This window comes from Fringilla coelebs (assembly GCF_963513975.1).
Source record: "Fringilla coelebs genome assembly, chromosome: 36".
NCBI lineage: Eukaryota > Metazoa > Chordata > Aves > Passeriformes > Fringillidae > Fringilla > Fringilla coelebs.
In genome coordinates, this window is record NC_140062.1 from 851,252 (window position 1) to 873,247 (window position 21,996).

The following is a 21,996-nucleotide window of genomic DNA, read 5'->3' on the forward strand; positions in this document are numbered from 1 at the left end:
GGCCCAGTCCCATTCCCAGTATGGCCCAGTCCCGTTCCCAGTGCTCCCAGTATGGCCCAGTCCCATCCCCAGTATGGCCCAGTCCCGTTCCCAGTGCTCCCAGTATGGCCCAGCCCCATTCCCAGTATATCCCAGTACCCCGGTCCCCATTCCCAGTCCATCCCGGTGCTCCCAGTTCATCCCAGTCTCTCCCAGTTTATCCCAGTGACCCCAGTCCCCATTCCCAGTCTATCCCAGTCTCTCCCAGTCCATCCCAGTGCTCCCAGTCCATCCCAGTCTCTCCCAGTTTATCCCAGTTTATCCCAGTCGCCCCCGCCCCGCCGTTCCCCCGCTCCGCCAGGGGGCGCTCTCTCTCGGGCGGTGCCGCTCCGGCCGCTCCTCTCGCTGCTCCGCACCGGAAGTGGCCGCTCCGGCCGCTCCTTCTCCTCCTCTATGGTTCGCCCCTCCCCTGGCGGGAGAGGCGCCGTCACGTGACCGAAACCCGCCGGCCGCCGCGTGACCGGAAGCGCGGTGACGTCATTGTTTGCGGAAGTGCCGGTGCGGAGCCGGGTGAGGGCCGGGGGCGCGCGGGGGCGTTTGGGGACATTTGGGGACATTTGGGGACACTCGGGGACACTCGGGAGCGTTCGGGGGCGCCTCTGGGGCTCGGGGGGCCGGAGGGGCGCGGGGCCGCTCTGAGGGGAACGGGGCGGGGGCGGGGAGGCCGCGGGACCGGCCCGGTCAGGGCCTGTCGCCTCCGGTGTCACCTCCGTGTCCCCCTGTGCCACCTCCGGTGTCGCCTGCCCGGGGCCGGGCCACCTCCGTGTCCCCCTGTGTCGTCTCCGGTGTCATCTGCCCGGGGCCGGATCACCTCCGTGTCCCCCTGTGCCACCTCCGTGTCACCTCCGTGTCACTGCCCTGTCCCCTGTGTCACCTCCATGTCCCCCTGTGTCCCCTCTGTGTCACCTCCTCATCCCCGTGTGTCACCTCCCTGTCACCCCCCTGTCGCCCTGTGCCACCTCCCTGTCCCCTCCTCATCCCCATGTCCCACCTCCCTGTCCCCTCCGTGTCCCCCTGTGTCACCTCCGTGTCCCCCTGTGTCACCCCCCTGTCTCCCTGTGTCACCCCTGTGTCACCTCCCTGTCACCCCCCTGTGTCACCCCCCTGTCCCCTCCCCCTGTCCCCATCCCCAGGTGCCGCCACACCCCCATGTCCCCCATGGCCGTGTCCCCAACATCCCACCAGTGTCCCCTGGCTGTCCCCAATGTCCCCTGGCTGTCTCCAATGTCCCCTGGCTGTCCCCACTGTGCCACCAGTGTCCCCTGCCTGTCCCCAGTGTCCCCTGGCTGTCCCTGCTGTCCCCTGGCTGTCCCATCACTGTCCCCAGTGTCCCCTGGCTGTCCCCAATGTCCTCTGGCTGTCCCTGCTGTCCCCAGTGTCCCATCACTGTCCCCACTGTCCCCAGTGTCCCTTTGCTGTCCCCAATGTCCCCAATGTCCCCAGGTGTCCATGGAGCTGCTGTTCGGGCGCAGGCGCTCTCCTGAGGAGCTGCTCCGGCAGAACCAGCGCGCCCTGTCCCTGTGTGTCACAGTGTGTCACTGTGTGTGTCCCCAATGTCCCCAGGTGTCCATGGAGCTGCTGTTCGGGCGCAGGCGCTCTCCTGAGGAGCTGCTCCGGCAGAACCAGCGCGCTCTGTCCCTGTGTGTCACTGTGTGTCACTGTGTGTCCCTGTGTGTCACAGTGTCACTCTGGCTGTCCCTGTGTGTCACTGTGTGTCACTGTGTGTCACTCTGTGTGTCCCCAATGTCCCCAGGTGTCCATGGAGCTGCTGTTCGGGCGCAGGCGCTCTCCTGAGGAGCTGCTCCGGCAGAACCAGCGCGCTCTGTCCCTGTGTGTCACTGTGTGTCACTGTGTGTCCCTGCTGTCCCTGTGTGTCCCTGGCTGTCCCTGTGTGTCACAGTGTGTCACTCTGTGTGTCCCCAATGTCCCCAGGTGTCCATGGAGCTGCTGTTCGGGCGCAGGCGCTCTCCTGAGGAGCTGCTCCGGCAGAACCAGCGCGCTCTGTCCCTGTGTGTCACTGTGTGTCACTGTCACTCTGTGTGTCCCTGTGTGTCACAGTGTGTCACAGTGTCACTCTGTGTGTCCCCAGGTGTCCATGGAGCTGCTGTTCGGGCGCAGGCGCTCCCCTGAGGAGCTGCTCCGGCAGAACCAGCGCGCTCTCTCCCGCGCCGTGCGCGAGCTGGAGCGCGAGCGGCAGAAGCTCGAGGCGCAGGAGAAGAAAATCATCGTGGACATCAAGAAAATGGCAAAGCAGGGACAGATGGTCAGAGGGGACATTGGGGACAGTGGGGGGACACTGGGGACACTGGGGACATTGGGGACAGTGGGGACATTGGGGACAGTGGGGGTGTTGGGGACACTGAGGACACTGGGGACATTGGGGGTATTGGGGACATTGGGGACACTGGGGACACTGGGGACACTGGGGACATGGCAGGGCCAGATGGTCAGAGGGGACAGGGGGACACTGGGGACAGTGGGGGTGTTGGGGACACTGGGGACACTGGGGACATTGGGGACACTGGAGACACTGGGGACATTGGGGACACTGGGGACACCGGGGACATTGGGGGGACGTGGCAGGGCCAGATGGTCAGAGGGGACATGGGGATATTGGGGGACACTGGGGACAGCGGGGACAGCAGGGACAGATGGTGAGAGGGGACATGGGGACAGTGAGGGGACAGAGGGGACGTGGGGACACAGAGGGGACAGAGGGGGCAGATGGTCATTGGGGACAGTGAGGGGACAGAGGGGACATGCCAGGGACTGCAGGGACACTGGGGACAGAGGGGACAGGGGGACAAGAGGGGACAGACGGGGACTGAGGGACACAGGGCACAGAGGGGACAGCAGGGCCAGATGTGAGAGGGGCCTTGGGGACACTGGGGACATGGCAGGGACAGATGGTCAGAGGGGACACTGGGGACACAGAGGGGACACTGGGGACATTGGGGACACTGGGGGACACAGGGCACAGAGGGGACAAAGGGGGCAGATGGTCATTGGGGACAGGGGGACAGAGGGGACATGGCAGGGACTGCAGGGACACTGGGGACAGAGGGGACAGGGGGGACACAGGGCACAGAGGGGACAGCAGGGCCAGATGTGAGAGGGGCCTTGGGGACACTGGGGACATGGCAGGGACAGCAGGGCCAGACGGTCACTGGGCACTTGGGGACAGAGGGGACACCGAGGGGACACGGTGGGTGGCAGAGTGGGGAGGGGATTGGGGACAAGGGACATGGAGGGGACAAGGGGACACTGGGGGGGGTCATGGGGTGTCCCCTCTGTCCCTGCTGTGCCCTCCCTGTCCCCAGATGTCCCTGCTGTCCCCACGGTGTCCCCTGCCTGGCCCTGCTGTCTCTGTGATGTCCCTTGTGTGTCCCCTCGCTGTCCCTGCATGTCCCTGGCCGTGTCCCCTCTGTCCCTCTCTGTCCCCTGGTGTCCTCTCTGTCCCCATGACCATGTCCCTGCTGTCCCCTCATGCTGTCCCCTCTGTCCCTGACTCTGTCCCCTGTCCCCAGGATGCTCTCCCCGTCCCCTGTGTCCCCACTGTCCCCATCCCCACTGTCCCTGACGCTGTCCCCTGTGTCCCTGTCCCCTCTGTCCCCACTGTCCCCTGTGTCCCTGTCCCTAACCCTGTCCCCATCGCTGTCCCCATGTCCCCAGGACGCTGTCCCTGTGTCCCTAACCCCTGTCCCTGTCCCCAGGACGCTGTCCCTGTGTCCCTAACCCCTGTCCCTGTCCCCAGGACGCTGTCCCTGTGTCCCTAACCCCTGTCCCTGTCCCCAGGACACTTTCCCCATGTCCCTAACCCCTGTCCCTGTCCCTAACCCCTGTCCCTGTGGCTGTCCCCAGGACGCTGTCCCTGTCCCTAACCCCTGTCCCTGTCCCTAACCCTGTGGCTGTCCCCAGGATGCTGTCCCCATGTCCCTGTCCCTGTCCCCATGTCCCTGTCGGTGTCCTCAGGACGCTGTTCCCATGTCCCCATGTCCCTGTCCCCATGTCCCCATGTCCCTGTCGCTGTCCCCATGTCCCCATGTCCCTGTCCCTATCCCTGTCCCTGTCCCCGTCCCCATGTTCCTGTTGCTGTCCCCAGGATGCTGTCCCCATGTCCCCATGTCCCTGTCCTGTTCCCATGTCCCTGTCCCCATGTCCCCATGTCCCTGTCCTGTCCCCATGTCCCCATGTCCCCATGTCCCCATGTCCCTGTCCTGTCCCCAGGACACTGTCCCCATGTCCCTGTTGCTGTCCCCAGGATGCTGTCCCCATGTCCCCATGTCCCTGTCCCTGTCCCCATGTCCCTGTCGGTGTCCCCAGGATGCTGTCCCTGTGTCCCCATGTCCCTGTCCCCATGTCCCTGTCGGTGTCCCCAGGATGCTGGCCCTGTGTCCCCATGTCCCTGTCCCTGTCCCCATGTCCCTGTCCCTGTCCCTGTGCCGTCCCCATGTCCCTGTCCCTGTCCCTGTCCCTGTCCCCATGTCCCTGTCCTGTCCCCATGTCCCTGTGCTGTCCCCATGTCCCTGTCCCTGTCCCTGTCCCCATGTCCCTGTCCCCATGTCCCTGTCCCCATGTCCCCATGTCCCTGTGCTGTCCCCGTGTCCCTGTCCCCATGTCCCTGTCCCCTGTCCCCATGTCCCTGTCCCCATGTCCCCATGTCCCTGTCCCCATGTCCCTGTCCCTGTCCCCATGTCCCTGTCCCTGTCCCCTGTCCCCATGTCCCCATGTCCCTGTCCCTGTGCCGTCCCCATGTCCCTGTGCTGTCCCCATGTCCCTGTCCCCACGTCCCTGTCCTGTCCCCATGTCCCTGTTGGTGTCCCCATGTCCCTGTCCCCTGTCCCCATGTCCCTGTCCTGTCCCCATGTCCCCATGTCCCCATGTCCCCATGTCCCTGTGCTGTCCCCAGGACGCGGTGCGGGTGCTGGCCAAGGACCTGGTGCGGACGCGGCGCTACGAGCGCAAGTTCATCGCCATGAGAGCCAACGTGCAGGGGGTGGCACTGCGGGTCCAGACCCTGCGGTCACACAGCGCCATGGCCACCGCCATGCGGGGTGTCACCAGGGCCATGGCCACCATGAACCGACAGGTGAGACACCTGGGGACATCCCTGTGTCACTGTGTCACTGTGAGTGTCACTGTGTGTCACTGTGTGTGTCACTGTGTGTCACTGTGTGGCACTGTGTGTCACCGGGGTGGCACTGAGGGTACAGACCCTGCGGTCACACAGCGCCATGGCCACCGCCATGCGGGGTGTCACCAGGGCCATGGCCACCATGAACCGACAGGTGAGACACCTGGGGACATCCCTGTGTCACTGTGTGTGTCACTGTCACTGTGTGTGTCACTGTGTGTCACCGGGGTGGCACTGCGGGTCCAGACCCTGCGGTCACACAGCGCCATGGCCACCGCCATGCGGGGTGTCACCAGGGCCATGGCCACCATGAACCGACAGGTGAGACACCTGGGGACATCCCTGTGTCACTGTGTCACTGTGTGTGTCACTGTGAGTGTCACTGTGTGTGTCACTGTGTGTCACCGGGGTGGCATTGAGGGTACAGACCCTGCGGTCACACAGCGCCATGGCCACCGCCATGCGGGGTGTCACCAGGGCCATGGCCACCATGAACCGACAGGTGAGTGTCACTGTGTGTCACTGTGTCACTGTGTGTCACTGTGTGTCACTGTGTGTCACCGGGGTGGCACTGAGGGTACAGACCCTGCGGTCACACAGCGCCATGGCCACCGCCATGCGGGGTGTCACCAGGGCCATGGCCACCATGAACCGACAGGTGAGTGTCACTGTGTGTCACTGTGTCACTGTGTGTCACTGTGTGTCACTGTGTGTCACCGGGGTGGCACTGCGGGTCCAGACCCTGCGGTCACACAGCGCCATGGCCACCGCCATGCGGGGTGTCACCAGGGCCATGGCCACCATGAACCGACAGGTGAGACACCTGGGGACATCCCTGTGTCACTGTGTGTGTCACTGTCACTGTGTGTGTCACTGTGTGTCACTGTGTGTCACTGTGTGTGTCACTGTGTGTCACCGGGGTGGCACTGCGGGTCCAGACCCTGCGGTCACACAGCGCCATGGCCACCGCCATGCGGGGTGTCACCAGGGCCATGGCCACCATGAACCGACAGGTGAGACACCTGGGGACATCCCTGTGTCACTGTGTCACTGTGTGTCACTGTGTGTGTCACTGTGTGTGTCACTGTGTGTGTCACCGGGGTGGCACTGCGGGTACAGACCCTGCGGTCACACAGCGCCATGGCCACCGCCATGCGGGGTGTCACCAGGGCCATGGCCACCATGAACCGACAGGTGAGACACCTGGGGACAGCCCTGTGTCACTGTCTGTGTCACTGTGACTGTCACTGAGAGTGTCACCCTGGTCACGGTCACACCCCTGTCACCGATGGTGCCATTGGGGTCACCTGCCTGTCCCCACGGCCACTCTGCTGTCCCTGGGCTCACCCCGTTGTCCCCTGCCTGTCCCCGCCCTATCTCCGTTGTCCCCAGCGTTCGCTTGTTGTCCCCACTGTCCCTTGTGTGTCCCCACTGTCCCTTGTGTGTCCCCAATGTCCCCAATGTCTCCAATGTCCCCAATGTCCCCACTGTCCCTTGTGTGTCCCCAATGTCCCCAATATTCCAAATATCCCCAGTGTCCCCAATGTCCCATTGTCCCTGCTGTCCCCTTTGCGTCCCCAGTGTCCCCCATGTCCCTGCTCTCCCCAATGTCCCCAGCTGTCTCCTGATGTCCCCAATGTTCCTGTTGCCCCTGATGTCCCAGTGTCCCCAATGTCCCCAGTGTCCCCAGTGTCCCCAATGTCCCTAGCTGTCCCCAGTGTCCCCGATGTCCCCAATCCCCCCAGCTGTCCCTAATGTCCCCAGTGTCCCCAATCCCCCCAGTGTCCCCAATGTCCCCAATGTGTCCCTGCTGTCCCCAATGTCCCCAGCTGTCCCCAATGTCTCCCCCGCTGAAGCTGCCGCAGATCCAGCGCATCCTGCTGGAGTTCCAGAAGCAGTCGGGGCTGGCTGTGCCCTGGCTGTCCCCAGTGTCCCCAATGTGTCCCCAGTGTGTCCCCAGCTGTCCCCAATGTGTCCCCACTGTCCCCAGCTGAAGCTGCCGCAGATCCAGCGCATCCTGCTGGAGTTCCAGAAGCAGTTGGAGCTGGCTGTGCCCTGGGTGTCCCCAAAGTCCCCAGTGTCCCCAATCCCCCCAATGTCCCCAGTGTCCCTGCTGTCCCCAGCTGTCCCCAATGTCCCCAGTGTCCCCAATGTGTCCCCAATGTTTGTCCCCAGCTGAAGCTGCCGCAGATCCAGCGCATCCTGCTGGAGTTCCAGAAGCAGTTGGAGCTGGCTGTGCCCTGGCTGTCCCCAGTGTCCCCAGTGTCCCCAATGTCCCCAATCCCCCCAATGTCCCCAGTGTCCCTGCTGTCCCCAGCTGTCCCCAATGTGTCAACAATGTCCCCCCAGCTGAAGCTGCCGCAGATCCAGCGCATCCTGCTGGAGTTCCAGAAGCAGTCGGGGCTGGCTGTGCCCTGGCTGTCCCCGATCCCCCCAATGTCCCCAGTGTCCCCAATCCCTCCGATGTCCCCAATGTCCCCAATGTGTCCCCAGCTGTCCCCAATGTGTCCCCACTGTCCCCCCAGCTGAAGCTGCCGCAGATCCAGCGCATCCTGCTGGAGTTCCAGAAGCAGTCGGGGCTGGCTGTGCCCTGGCTGTCCCCAGTGTCCCCAATCCCCCCAATGTCCCCAGTCCCCCCAGCTGTCCCCAATGTCCCCAATGTGTCCCCAATGTGTCCCCAGCTGAAGCTGCCGCAGATCCAGCGCATCCTGCTGGAGTTCCAGAAGCAGTCGGAGCTGATGGACATGAAGGAGGAGCTGATGAACGACGCCATCGACGACGCCCTCGGGGACGAGGACGACGAGGACGAGAGGTGGGGACACCTGGGGACACATTGGGGACAGCTGGGGACACATTGAGGACAGCTGGGGACACCTGGGGACACCTGGGGAGACATTGGGGACAGCTGGGGACACCTGGGGACACCCCTGGGGACACCTGGGGACACATTGGGGACACCTGGGGAGACATTGGGGACACCTGGGGACAGCTGGGGACACGTGGAGATACCCAGGGGACATGGGGCTGGAGTGGGTCCCAGTATATCCCAGTCCATCCCAGTCCCTCCCAGTTTGTCCCAGTCCCTCCCAGTCCATCCCAGTTCCCTCCCAGTCCCTCCCAGTCCATCCCAGTATGCTGTCTGTCTCCCCAGTGACGCCGTGGTCTCTCATGTCCCAGTTTATCCCAGTCCATCCCAGTTTATCCCAGTTTGTCCCATTCTCCCCAGTGATGCCGTGGTCTCTCAGTGTCCCAGTCCCTCCCAGTCCATCCCAGTTTATCCCAGTTTATCCCAGTTTATCCCAGTTTATCCCATCTCTCCCTAGTGAAGCCGTGGTCTCTCAGTCTCCCAGTCCCTCCCAGTCCCTCCCAGTTCCCTCCCAGTCCCTCCCAGTCCATCCCAGTCCATCCCAGTCCATCCCAGTCCCTCCCAGTCCATCCCAGTATGCTGTCTGTCTCCCCAGTGACGCCGTGGTCTCTCAGTGTCCCAGTTTATCCCAGTCCATCCCAGTTTATCCCAGTTTATCCCATCTCTCCCCAGTGACGCCGTGGTCTCTCAGTGTCCCAGTTTATCCCAGTTTATCCCAGTTTGTCCCAGTTTATCCCAGTCTATCCCATTCTCCCCAGTGACGCCGTGGTCTCTCAGTGTCCCAGTTTATCCCAGTTTATCCCAGTTTATCCCATTCTCCCCAGTGACGCCGTGGTCTCTCAGTGTCCCAGTCCATCCCAGTCCCTCCCAGTCCATCCCAGTCCCTCCCAGTCCCTCCCAGTCCATCCCAGTCCATCCCAGTCCATCCCAGTATGCTGTCTGTCTCCCCAGTGACGCCGTGGTCTCTCAGTGTCCCAGTCCATCCCAGTTTATCCCAGTTTATCCCAGTCTATCCCATTCTCCCCAGTGACGCCGTGGTCTCTCAGTGTCCCAGTTTATCCCAGTTTATCCCAGTTTATCCCATCTCTCCCCAGTGACGCCGTGGTCTCTCAGTGTCCCTGTTTATCCCAGTTTGTCCCAGTTTGTCCCAGTTTATCCCAGTTTATCCCATCTCTCCCCAGTGACGCTGTGGTCTCTCAGTGTCCCTGTTTATCCCAGTCCATCCCAGTCCATCCCAGTCCATCCCAGTTTATCCCAGTCTATCCCATTTCTCCCAGTGACGCCGTGGTCTCTCAGTGTCCCAGTCCATCCCAGTTTATCCCAGTTTATCCCAGTTTATCCCATTTCTCCCAGTGACGCCGTGGTCTCTCAGTGTCCCAGTTTATCCCAGTTTATCCCAGTCTATCCCATTCTCCCCAGTGACGCCGTGGTCTCTCAGTGTCCCAGTTTATCCCAGTTTATCCCAGTTTATCCCAGTTTATCCCATTTCTCCCAGTGACGCCGTGGTCTCTCAGTGTCCCAGTTTATCCCAGTTTGTCCCAGTCCATCCCAGTTTATCCCAGTCTATCCCATCTCTCCCAGTGACGCCGTGGTCTCTCAGTGTCCCAGTTTATCCCAGTCCATCCCAGTTTATCCCAGTTTATCCCATTTCTCCCAGTGACGCCGTGGTCTCTCAGGTCCTGGACGAGCTGGGGCTGAACCTGACGGAGGAGCTGGCCAGTGAGCGGGGGAGGGGCGGGGAGGGGATTTGGGGGATTTTGGGGGGGGCATTTGGGGCTTTGGGGGGGGTTGGGGGGGATTTTGGGGGAATTTGGGGAAATCTGGGGGGGATTTTGGGGGAATTTTGGGGAAAAAGGGGGGGATTTGGGGGATTTAGGGGGGTTGGGGGGATTTGGGGGGGATTCTGGGGGGATTGGGGAAATCTGGGGGGATTTTGGGGGGATTTGGGGGGACTTGGGTATATATGGGGGGAATTTGGGGGGATTTGGGGGGGATTGGGGAAATATGGGGGGATTTTGGGGGGATTTAGGGGGGGTTTGGGGGGGATTTTGGGGAAATCTGGGGGGGATTCTGGGGTGATTTTGGGGGATGGGAGGGATTTGGGGGGATTTGGGGGAAATATGGGGGGGGCTTTGGGGGATTTTGGGGGACTAGGGGGGGTTTGGGGTAAATGGGATTTGGGGTTTGGGGATTGGGGATTTGGGGTTAATGGGGTTTGGGGTTAATCTGGGCAGCATTTTGGGTTCATTTTGGTGGGATTTTTTGGGATTTGGGCTGATCTGGGGGGGTTTGGGATTAATGGGGTTTGGGGTTTGGGATTTGGGGTTAATGGGGTTAATGGAGTTTGGGGTTAATGGGGTTTGGGGTTAATCTGGGCAGCATTTTGGGTTCATTTTGGTGGGATTTTTTGGGATTTGGGCTGATCTGAGGGGGTTTGGGGTTAATGGGGTTAATGGGGTTTGGGGGTTTGGGATTTGGGGTTTGGGTTAACCTGGGCGGGATTTTGGCTCCGTTTCGTTGGGATTTTTTGGGGGGATTTGGGCCGATCTGAGCAGGATCCTCCGGGGTCCCTGCTGCCCCCTGAGTGTCCGTCCCTCTCTCTGTCCGTCTGTCTGTCCGTCTCTCTGTCCATCTGTCCCTCTCTCTCTCCATCTCTCTGTCTCTCCATCTGTCTCTCTGTCTGTCTGTCCATCCGTTCCTCTGTCCGTCTCTCTGTCTGTCCATCTGTCCGTCTGTCTCTCCGTCTGTCCGCCTGTCCATCTCTCTGCCCGTCTGTCCATCCGTCTGTCCATCTGTCTCTCTGTCCATCTGTCTCTCTGTCTGTCCGTCTGTCTCTGTCCATCTGTCTCTCTGTCTGTCTCTGTCTGTCTGTCTCTGTCTGTCTATCCATCCGTCTGTCTCTCCATCCGTCTGTCCGTCCATCTGTCCATCTGTCCGTCTCTTTGTCTCTCCGTCCATCTGTCCGTCCGTCTGTCCGTCTCTGTGTCTGTCCATCCGTCCCTCCGTCTCTCTGTCCGTCTGTCCATTTGTCCATCCCTCTGTCCGTCTGTCCGTCTGTCCATCCGTCCGTCTGTCTCTCTGTCCGTCTCTCTGTCTCTCTGTCCATCCGTCCGTCTGTCCATCCATCTGTCCGTCTCTCCATCCGTCCGTCCGTCTCTCCGTCTGTCCATCTGTCTCTCTCTCTGTCTGTCTGTCCATCCTTCTGTCCATCCATCTCTCCGTCTCTCCGTCCGTCCCTCTCTCTGTCCATCCCTCTGTCCATCCATCTCTCCGTCTCTCTCTCTCTGTCCATCTGTCTGTCCGTCCGTCCCTCTGTCCGTCCCTCTCTCCGTCTGTCCGTCCGTCCGTCCGTCCGTCTGTCCGTGCAGCGCTGCCGGCCCCGGGCGGTTCCCTGGCTGCGGCCGAGGCTCGCGGGGGCTCCGAGGCGTCCGCGGCCGCTTTGGCCGACGCCGACGCTGACCTGGAGGAGCGGCTGAAGAACCTCAGGAGGGACTGAGCCCGGCCGGGGCCTTCGGGAACCTTCCGGAACCTTCTGGAAACTTCTGGAACCTTCTGGGACTTCTTGGGATTTCCCCCAATTTTTCCCCGATTTTTCCTTGATTTTTTCCCGATTTTTTCCCAATTTTTTTCCGATTTTTTTGGGATTTTTTTCTGATTTCTGGCCGTGCCCCCGGGGGGGTTTTGCCCCTTTATTCCGATTTTCCTCCTTTATTCCGATTTCTCCTGGGAGCCCCCAAAGCCTGAGCCCCTTTCTTTGGGATTTTCCCCTTTTTGGGATTTTTTGGGATTTTTTGGGATTTTTTTGGGATTTTTTTCTGATTTTTTGGGAGATTTTTTTCCAAATTTTTGGGATTTTTTGGGGATTTTTTGGGATTTTTTTGGGATTTTTTCAGATTTTTTCAGATTTTTTTCCAATTTTTTCTGATTTTTTGGGGATTTTCTTGGGAATTTTTTTGGGATTTTTTTGGGATATATTTTTTTATTTTTTCTGATTTTTTGGGGGATTTTTTTTCCAATTTTTTGGGATTTTTGAGGATTTTTTTGGGGATTTTTTCAGATTTTTTCTGATTTTTTTTCCAATTTTTTCTGATTTTTGGCCGTCCCAGAGAGGGAATTTTCCCCCTTTATTCTGATTTTTGGGGGGTTTTTCCAGTCCCTGCACCACCCCTCAAAGTCCGACTTCCTTTATTTGGGATTTTTGGGGTTTTCCCCAATTTTGGGGACTTTTTTGGGATTTTTTTTGGATTTTTTGAGACTTTTTGGGATTTTTTTGGGGACTTTTTTGGGGACTTTTTTGGAATTTTTGGGGATTTTTTTTTTAAGTTTTTGGGATTTTTTTGGAAATTTTTTGGGATTTTTTTCTGATTTTTTTCTGATTTTTTGGGGATTTTTGGGGGATTTTTTTTTAATTTTTTGGGACTTTTTTGGAATTTTTGGGGGATTTTTTGGGATTTTTTTGGGGCTTTTTGGCCACCCCAGAGGGGGAATTTTGCCCCTTTATTCTGATTTTTTTGGGGATTTTGGGACAAGTTTTGGGATTCTGAGCACACCCCAGTGGGATTTCCCCCTCTTTATTTGGGATTTTCCTCATTTTTTGGGATTTCCCTTTTTTGGGATTTCCCCCCTTTTTTTGGGATTTCCCTTTTTTGGGATTTCTCTCCTTTTTTTAGGGTTTTCCCCCTTTTTTGGGGGGATTTTCACTCTTTATTTAGGATTTCTCTTTTTTTTGGGATTTCTCATTTTTGGGATTTCTCCATTTTTGGGCTTTTCCCTTTTTGGGATTTCCCATTTTTGGGATTTCCCATTTGTGGGATTTTCCCATTTTTTTGGGATTTCTCCTTTTTGGGATTTCCCATTTTTGGGATTTCCCATTTTTGGGATTTTCCCATTTTGGGGATTTTCCCATTTTTGGGATTTCCCATTTTTTGGGATTTCTCCTTTTTAGGATTTCCCATTTTTTTTTGGATTTCTCCTTTTTGGGATTTCTCATTTTTGGGATTTCTCATTTTTGGAATTTCTCCTTTTTGGGGTTTCCCATTTTTGGGATTTCCCATTTTTTTGGGATTTCTCCTTTTTGGGATTTCTCATTTTTGGGATTTCTCCTTTTTGGGATTTCCCATTTTTTGGGGTTTCTCATTTTTGGGACTTTCCATTTTTTGCAATTTCTCCTTTTTGGGGTTTCTCCTTTTTTGTGATTTCCCATTTTTGGGATTTCTCATTTTTGGGATTTTCCCTTTTTTTGGAGCTTTTTCCCCCCAGGCTCTCCCCCTTTTTCCAGGCACTACTTTGGGGTCAATTCCCATTTTTTTGGGGTCAATTCTCCCTTTTTGGGGTCAATTCCCCCTTTTTTGGGTCCTTTCCCCTTTTTTGGGGTCTCTCCCCCTGCTTTGGGTCCCTCTCCCGTTTTTGGGGTTTTTTGCCCCATTTTGGGCTCCCCTCCCCCAATAAAGGATTTGGCCCCTGCGGCGCCTCCGGCTCCTTCCCAGTTTGGAACTGGGAGCACTGGGAGGGGGGAGGGGCGGGAGGGGTTGGGAATTTGGGGTGGGAAAACCCCAAATTGGGAATTTGGGGTGGGAAAACCCAAAATTGGAGATTTGGGGTGGGAAAAACCCAAAATTGGAGATTTGGGGTGGGAAAAACCCAAAATTTTGGGGTGTCTGGGGCAATTTTGGGCTCGGTTTGTGGGGTTTGGGGTCATTTTTTGGGGTTTGGGTTCAAGTTTGGGGGTTTGGGGTTCAATTTTGGGGTTTTTTGGTAATTTTGGGGGTTTGGGGTTTATTGTTGGGGTTTTTGGGTTCATTTTTGGGGTTTTTTTTGGTAATTTTGGGGGTATTGGGTTGATTTTTGGGGGGTGTGGGTTCATTTTTTGGGGTTTTTGGAAATTTTGGGGCTTTTGGGTTCAATTTTGGTGGTTTTTTGGTAATTTTGGGCGTTTTGGGTTCATTCTTGGGGGTTTTGGGTTCATTTCTGGAGCTTTTGGGTTCATTTTTGGGGTTTTTTTGGTAATTTGGGGGGTTTTGGGTTTATTTTTGGGGGTTCTGGGATCATTTTTTGGGGTTTTTGGGTTCATTTTGGGTTCATTTTTTGGGGTATGGGTTCATTTTTGGAGCTTTTGGGTTCATTTCTGGGGGTTTTGAGTTCATTTTTGGGGTTGTTTTGGTAATTTTGGGGTGTTTGGGTTCATTTTTTGGGTTATGGGTTCACTTTGGGTGGTTTTGGGTTCATTTTTGGTTTTTTTCTTGTAATTTTGGGGGTTTGGGGTTGATTTTTTGGGGATTTGGGTTCATTTTTTTGGAGGTTTTTTTTTTGTAATTTTAGGGATTTTGGGTTCATTTTTTGGGTTTTTTTGGTAATTTTGAGGGTTTTGGGTTCATTTTGGGGGTTTTGGGTTCCTTTTTAGGGTTTTTTTTTTGGTAATTTTGGGGAGGTTTGGGGTTTGGGTTCAAGTTTGGGGCATTTGGGTTCAATTTTGAGGTTTTTTGGTAATTTTGGGGGTTTTGGGTTCATTCTTGGGGGCTTTGGGTTCATTCTTGGGGGGGGTTTTGGTAATTTTGGGGCTTTGGGGTTCATTTCTGGGGGTTTGGGTTCATTTTTTGGGGTTTTGGGTTCAGTTTGTGGAGTTTGGGTTCATTTTTGGGGGGTTTTTGGTAATTTTAGGGGTTTTGGGTTCATTTCTGGGGTTTTGGGTTCATTTTTTGGGCCTTTTGGGTTCAAATTTGGGGGGTTTGGGTTCAATTTTGGGGTTTTTTTTGGTAATTTTGGGGGGTTTGGGGTTGATTTTTGCGGTTTTGGGTTCATTTTGGGGTTTTTTTTTGGTAATTTGGGGGGATTTGGGTTAATTTTGGGGTTTTTTTCTTGTAATTTTGGGGGTTTGGGGTTGATTTTTGGGGCTTTTGGGTTCATTCTTGGGGGGTTTTGGGTTCATTTTCGGGTTTTTGGGTAATTTTGGGGGTTTTGGGTTCATTTCTGGGGCTTTTGGGTTCATTTTTGGGGTTTTTTTTGGTAATTTGGGGAGTTTGGGGTTCATTTTGGGGGGATTTGGGTTCATTTTTGGGTTTTTTTTTAATTTTGGGGGTTTTGGGTTCACTTTTGGGGTTTTGGGTTCATTTTTGGGGTTTTTTTGGTAATTTTAGGGGTTTTGGGTTCATTCTTGGGGCTTTTGGGTTCATTTTTTGGGGGTTTTGGTAATTTTGGGGGGTTTGGGTTCATTTTTTGGGGTTTTGGGTTCATTTTTGGGGGATTTGGGTTCATTCCTGGGGTTTTGTGGTGATTTTGGGGGGTTTTGGTTCATTTTTTGGGGTGTTTTGGTAATTTTGGGGGTTTTGGGTTCACTTTTGGGGGTTTGGGTTCAATTTTGGGGTTTTTTTGGTAATTTTGAGGGTTTTGGGTTTATTTTGGGAGGTTTTGGGTTCATTTTTTGGGTTTTTTTTGGGGGATTTTGGGTTCATTTTGGGGGTTTTAGGTTCAATTTTGGGGTTTTTTTTGGTAATTTTGGGGGGTTGGGTTCATTTTTTGGGGTTTTTTGGTAATTTTGAGGGTTTGGGGTTCATTTTTGGGGGGTTTGGGTTCATTTCTGGGGTTTTGGGTTCATTTTTGAGGATTTTTGGTAATTTTGGGGGTTTTGGGTTCATTTTTGGGGGTTTTGGGTTCATTTTTGGGGGTTTGGGGTTGATTTTGAAGGATTTGGGGTTCAGTTTGTGGGGTTTGGGTTCATTTCTGGGGCTTTTGGGTCATTTTGGGGCTTTGGGTTCATTCTTTGAGATTTTGGGTTCATTTTTTGGGTTCATTTCGTGGCATTTTGGGTCCATTTCCTACACTTTGGGGTCACATTAAAAAATTTTAATTCATTTTTTTGCCTTTTGCTTCATTTTGTGTGTGGGGGGGGCAAACCCAAAAATTGAATTTTTGAGTGCAAAAAACCCAAATTTGGGGATTTTTCTGCCTCTCCTGGGCTGAATTTTGGGTTCATTTTGTGGGATTTTGGTTCATTTTGAGGGATTTTGGTTCATTTTGTGGGATTTTGGTTCATTTTTTGAGGTTTTGCTTTGATTTTTTGGGGTTTTTGTGCAGTTTTGGGTGTTTTTTTGGGGTCTCTCAGCGATTTTTGGGGCGTTTTTCTCGTTCTTGCCCATTTCTTCAAAAAATAAAGAATATTTTCTCCAAGCTCACCCTGGGAAAAGCAGAAATTCCTCAACTTCCCCCCAAAATCTGGCAGCATTTGGGTTTTTAAAATTTTTTTGAGTTTCAAATTTAAAAAAAAAACCTCTGAAAAGTGAAGTGAAAAATCCCCAAAAAGCGGAAAAAAAACCACAAAAAAATTAAAAATAAAAATCCCACTTCCCTTTTTTGGGGCTTTTTTGGCTTTTTGGGATTTTTTAAAATTTTTTTTTACATTTTTGACGTTTTTCCTGGGAGGTTTTTTGGGGCTCCAACGGCACAAAAAGCTCCAAAATCGGCTGAAAAGACAAAAAAAAAAGGAGAATTTTTGTCCTGGCACGGGAGCAGAGGTGAGGGGGGACCCCAAAAATGGAAATTTGGGGAGAAAAACCCGAAATTCTGAATTTGGGGACCCCAAAAATGGAAATTTGGGGAGAAAAACCCGAAATTCTGAATTTGGGGACCCCAAAAATGGAAATTTGGGGAGAAAAACCCGAAATTCTGAATTTGGGGACCCCAAAAATGGAAATTTGGGGAGAAAAACCCAAAATTGGGAGCGAGGGAGGAACAAAAATTGGGGATTTTGGGAAAAAGGGACCCAAAAATGGGGATTTGGGGAAGGAAAAGCCCAAAAATTGAAGGGGGGACCCAAAAATGGGAATTTGGGGAGGGGAAACCCCAAAATTTGGAGCTGGGAAGGCCAAAAAATTCAAATTTTGGGTGGGAAAAGCTCAAAATTGGAGCTGGGAATTGGGGGAGCCCCAAAATTTGGAGCCAGGGAGGAACAAAAATTGGGAATTTTGGGAAAAAATGGCCCTAAAACCCCAAAATTTGGAGCTGGGAACGGCCCAAAATTCCGATTTTGGGTGGGAAAAGCTCAAAATTGGAGCTGGGAATTGGGGGAGCCCCAAAATTCGGAATTTTGGGGTTGGGGAGCCCCAAAATTGGGAGCGAGAAAGGAACAAAAAATTGGGAATTTGGGGAGAAAACCCCGAAATTTGGAGCCAGGGAGGAACAAAAATTGGGAATTTTGGGAAAAAGGGACCCAAAAATGGGAATTTGGGGAGGGAAAAGCCCAAAATTTGGAGCTGGGAACGCCCCAAAATTCAAATTTTGGGTGGGAAAAGCTCAAAATTGGGGCTGTGAATTGGGGGAGGCTCAAAATTCGGAATTTTGGGGTTGGGGAGCCCCAAAATTTGGAGCGAGAAAGGAACAAAAAATCGGGAATTTTGGGAAAAAAGGACCCAAAACCCCAAAATTTGGAGCTGGGAACGGCCCAAAATTCTGATTTTGGGTGGGAAAAGCTCAAAATTGGAGCTGGGAATTGGGGGAGCCCCAAAATTCGGAATTTTGGGGTTGGGGAGCCCCAAAAATTGAAGGGGGGGACCCAAAAATGGGAATTTAGGGAGGAAAACCCCAAAATTTGGAGCTGGGAAAGCCCCAAAATTCAAATTTTGGGTGGGAAAAGCTCAAAATGGGAGCTGGGAATTGGGGGAGCCCCAAAATTGGGAATTTTTGGGTTTGGGGAGCCCCAAAATTTGAAGGGAGGGAGGAACAAAAATTGGGAATTTTGGGAAAAAAGGACCCTAAAACCCCAAAATTTGGAGCTGGGAACGCCCCAAAATTCAAATTTTGGGTGGGAAAAGCTCGAAATTGGAGCTGGGAATTGGGGGAGCCCCAAAATTTGGAGCCAGGGAGGAACAAAAATTGGGAATTTTGGGAAAAAGGGACCCAAAATGGGGATTTGGGAAGGAAAACCCCAAAAATTGAAGGGGGGACCCAAAAATGGGAATTTAGGGAGGGGAAACCCCAAAATTTTTATCTGGGAAGGCCCCAAAATTCAAATTTTGGGTGTGAAAAGCTCGAAATTGGGGCTGGGAATTGGGGGAGCCCCAAAATTCGGAATTTTGGGGTTGGGGAGCCCCAAAATTTGGAGCCAGGGAGGAAAAAAAATGGGGATTTTGGGAAAAAAGGGACCCAAAATGGGGATTTGGGGAGGGAAAACCCCAAAAATTGAAGGGGGAACCCAAAAATGGGAATTTGGGGAGGGAAAACCCCAAAATTTGGAGCTGGGAATGTCCCAAAATTCAAATTTTGGGTGGGAAAATCTCGAAATTGGGGCTGGGAATTGGGGGAGCCCCAAAATTTGGAGCCAGAAAGGAACAAAAATTGGGAATTTTGGGGGAAAAATGACCCTAAAACCCCAAAATTTTTTATCTGGGAATGCCCCAAAATTCAAATTTTGGGCGGGAAAAGTTCAAAATTGGAGCTGGGAATTGGGGGAGCCCCAAAATTCGGAATTTTGGGTTTGGGGAGCCCCAAAATTGGGAGCCAGAAAGGAACAAAAAATTGGGAATTTTGGGGATAAAGGACCCAAAATGGGGATTTGGGAAGGAAAACCCCAAAAATTAAAAGGGGAATCCCAAAATGGGAATTTGGGGAGGAAAAACCCCAAAATTTTGAGCTGGGAACGGCCCAAAATTCAAATTTTGGGTGGGAAAAACTCAAAATTGGAGCTGGGAATTGGGGGAGCCCCAAAATTCGGAATTTTGGATTTGGGAGCCCCAAAATTTGAAGGGAGGTAGGAACAAAAATTGGGAATTTTTGGGAAAAAAGGACCCAAAACCCCAAAATTTGGAGCTGGGAATGCCCCAAAATTCAAATTTTGGGTGGGAAAAGCTCAAAATTGGAGCTGGGAATTGGGGGAGCCCCAAAATTGGGAACCAGAAAGGAACAAAAATTGGGAATTTTGGGAAAAAAAATGGCCCTAAAACCCCAAAATTTGGAGCTGGGAACGCCCCAAAATTCAAATTTTGGGTGGGAAAATCTCGAAATTGGAGCTGGGAATTGGGGGAGTCCCAAAATTCAGAATTTTGGGGTTGGGAAACCCCAAAATTTGAAGGGAGGGAGGAACAAAAATTGGGAATTTTGGGAAAAAGGGACCCAAAATGGGAATTTGGGGGAGGAAAACCCCAAAAATTGAAGGAGGGGACCAAAAAATGGGAATTTGGGGAGGAAAAACCCCAAAATTTGGAGCTGGGAATGCCTCAAAATTCAAATTTTGGGTGGGAAAAGCTCGAAATTGGAGCTGGGAATTGGGGGAGCCCCAAAATTTGGAATTTTGGGTTTGGAGAACCCCAAAATTTGGAGCCAGAAAGGAACAAAAAATCGGGAATTTTGGGAAAAAAGGACCCAAAAATGGGAATTTGGGGAAGGAAAACCCCAAAAATTGAAGGGGGGACCCAAAAATGGGAATTTGGGGAGGGGAAACCCCAAAATTTGGAGCTGGGAACGCCCCAAAATTCAAATTTTGGGTGGGAAAAGCTCGAAATTGGAGCTGGGAATTGGGGGAGCCCCAAAATTGGGAATTTTGGGGTTGGGGAGCCCCAAAATTTGGAGCCAGAAAGGAACAAAAATTGGGAATTTTGGGAAAAAATGACCCTAAAACCCCAAAATTTGGAGCTGAGAACGCCCCAAAATTCAAATTTTGGGTGGGAAAAGCTCAAAATTGGAGCTGGGAATTGGGGGAGCCCCAAAATTGGGAATTTTGGGTTTGGGGATCCCCAAGTTCGGGCGTTGGGCCCGGCAGGGGCTGAGGAAGGTTCTGGATCTTTCCGCAGCCCCGCGATGGCGCCGCCGCAGGTAGGGCGGGGTTGGGTGGGGGAGGGGATGGGGGTGGGGGAGGGGAGGGATTTTCTCGCCCCGCACCCAAAATCGGCCAAATTCCACCCAAAAATCCGGGATCGGCTCCGGTTCCGAAATTTTAAAAAATGAATTTTGAATTTCTTCATTTTAACTTTTTATATTTGAATTTTAATGGGTTTTTAATAAATTATTTTAAATTTTTAATTTATTTTTCATTTTTAATTTTTTATTTTAAGCCCTCTTCATTTTCGATTTTTATCATTCCTCATTTTTCGATTTTTTTTCGTTTTTTAATCCTTTCATTTTTGACTTCCTAAATTTTTTTTTAATTTTGCATTTGAAATTTCTTATTTTTTACCTCTAAATTTTAATTTTATTTTAATTTTGCATTTTAATTTTTTTATTTCGTAATTCTAAATTTAAGGGGTTTTTTAATTTTGCATTTGAAATTTTTTATTTTGTAATTCGGATTTTAAATTTTTTTTAAATTTTTGCCTTTTAAATTTTCTATTTTGTAATTCTAAATTTTAATTGTTTTTCATTTTGAATTTTAAATTTTTTTTTTTTGTAATTTTGCATTTGAATTTTTTTATTTCGCAATTCGGATTTTTTTTTTTTTTAATTTTGTAACTCTAAAATTTTAAATTTCTTAAAAATTTTGCATTTCAAATCTTTTATTTTCTAATTCTACATTTTAATTTCTTTTTTTAATTTTTGTATTTTTCATTTTTCCTTTGGCAATCCGGAATTGGGAGTTTCTCTTTATTGCCCGGGGGGTTCGGGGGGTCCCGGGCTTCGGTCCCGGGGTTCCGGTTCCGGGGGTTCCGGTCCCGAGCGGTTCAGTCCCGGGGGGTCCCGGGGTGTTCGGTCCCGGGTTTCGGTCCCGGGGGGTTCGGGCCGGTCCCGGGGGGTCCCGGGGTTCGGTCACGGGGGTTCAGTCCCGGGGGGTTCCGGTGCTGGGGTTCAGTCCCGGGCTTCGGTTCCGGTGCCGGGCTTCGGTCCCGGGGGGTTCCGGGGGTCCCGGGGGATCCCGGGGTTCGGTCCCGGGGGGTTCGGGCCGGTCCCGGGGTTCGGTCCCGGGGGGTTCAGTCACAGGGTTCCGTCCCGGGGGGTTCCGGTCCCGGGGTTCGGTCCCAGGGGGTTCCGGGGTTCGGTCCCGGGGTTCAATCCCGGGGGGTTCCGGGGTTCGGTCCCGGGGGGTTCGGGCCGGTCCCGGGGGGTTCCGGGGTTCAGTCCCGGGGGGGTTCCGGTCCCAGGCGGTTCAGTCCCGGGGGGTCCTGGGGTTCGGGGGGTCCCGGGGGGTTCAGTCCCGGGCGGTTCGGTTCCGGTCCCGGGGTTCGGTCCCGGGGGGTTCGGTCCCGGGGGGTTCGGTCCCGGGGGGTTCCGGTCCCGAGGGGTCCCGGGGGTTCAGGCCGGGGGTTCAGTCCTGGGGGGTTCCGGTCCCGGGGGATCCCGGGGGGTTCGGGCCCGAGGGGTTCGGTTCCGGTCCCGGGGGGTTCGGGCCCGGGGGTTTCCGGTGCCGGGGGGTTCAGTCCTTGGGGGTTCGGGGGGTTCCAGTCCCGGGGTTCGGTCCCGGGGGGTTCCGGGGTTCGGTCCGGGGGTTCGGTCCCGGGGTTCAGTCCCGGGGGGTTCCGGGGTTCGGTCCCGGGGGGTTCGGGCGGGTTCCGGGGGTTCCAGTCCCGGGGGGTTCGGGGGGTTCGGGCCCGGGGTTCGGTCCCGGGGGGTTCCGGGGTTCGGTCCCGGGGTTCGGTCCCGGGGGTTCGGTCCCGGGGGGTTCCGGGGGCTTCCGGGGGTTCTGGTGCCGGGGTTCGGTCCCGGGGGTTCCGGGGTTCGGTCCCGGGGGGTTCGGTTCCGGTCCCGGGGTTCGGTCCCGGGGTTCAGTCCCGGGGGGTTCCGGGGTTCGGTCCCGGGGTTCGGTCCCGGGGGTTCGGTCCCGGGGGGTTCCGGGGGCTTCCGGGGGTTCTGGTGCCGGGGTTCGGTCCCGGGGGTTCCGGGGGGTTCCGGGGTTCGGTCCCGGGGGGTTCGGTTCCGGTCCCGGGGTTCGGTCCCGGGGTTCAGTCCCGGGGGGTTCCGGGGTTCGGTCCCGGGGTTCGGTTCCGGTCCCGGGGTTCGGTCCCGGGGTTCAGTCCCGGGGGGTTCCGGGGTTCGGTCCCGG

At 54.0% G+C, this 21,996-nt stretch overlaps 1 protein-coding gene across 1 annotated transcript; it reads left to right on the forward strand.

Annotated features, from left to right (window-relative positions):
• The first annotated feature begins 527 nt into the window (after positions 1 to 527).
• Positions 528 to 12,551, forward strand: CHMP2A (charged multivesicular body protein 2A). Its single transcript, XM_084224301.1, has 7 exons — positions 528 to 549; positions 2,129 to 2,302; positions 4,949 to 5,128; positions 7,024 to 7,071; positions 7,903 to 7,985; positions 9,697 to 9,758; positions 11,408 to 12,551. Exons 2-7 carry the CDS (start codon positions 2,135 to 2,137, stop codon positions 11,533 to 11,535), a joined length of 669 nt encoding a protein of 222 aa, XP_084080427.1. The 5' UTR covers positions 528 to 549; positions 2,129 to 2,134; the 3' UTR covers positions 11,536 to 12,551.
• The last annotated feature ends 9,445 nt before the right edge of the window (positions 12,552 to 21,996 follow it).

Coding starts and splice junctions, on each gene's coding strand:
- CHMP2A (XM_084224301.1), top strand. CDS start 2,135: ATGGAGCTGCTGTTCGGGCGCAGGCGCTCCCCTGAGGAGCTGCTCCGG. Junction 5,129..7,023: donor TGGCCACCATGAACCGACAG/GTGAGACACCTG, acceptor ATGTCTCCCCCG/CTGAAGCTGCCGCAGATCCA. Junction 7,072..7,902: donor TGCTGGAGTTCCAGAAGCAG/TCGGGGCTGGCT, acceptor TTCCAGAAGCAG/TCGGAGCTGATGGACATGAA.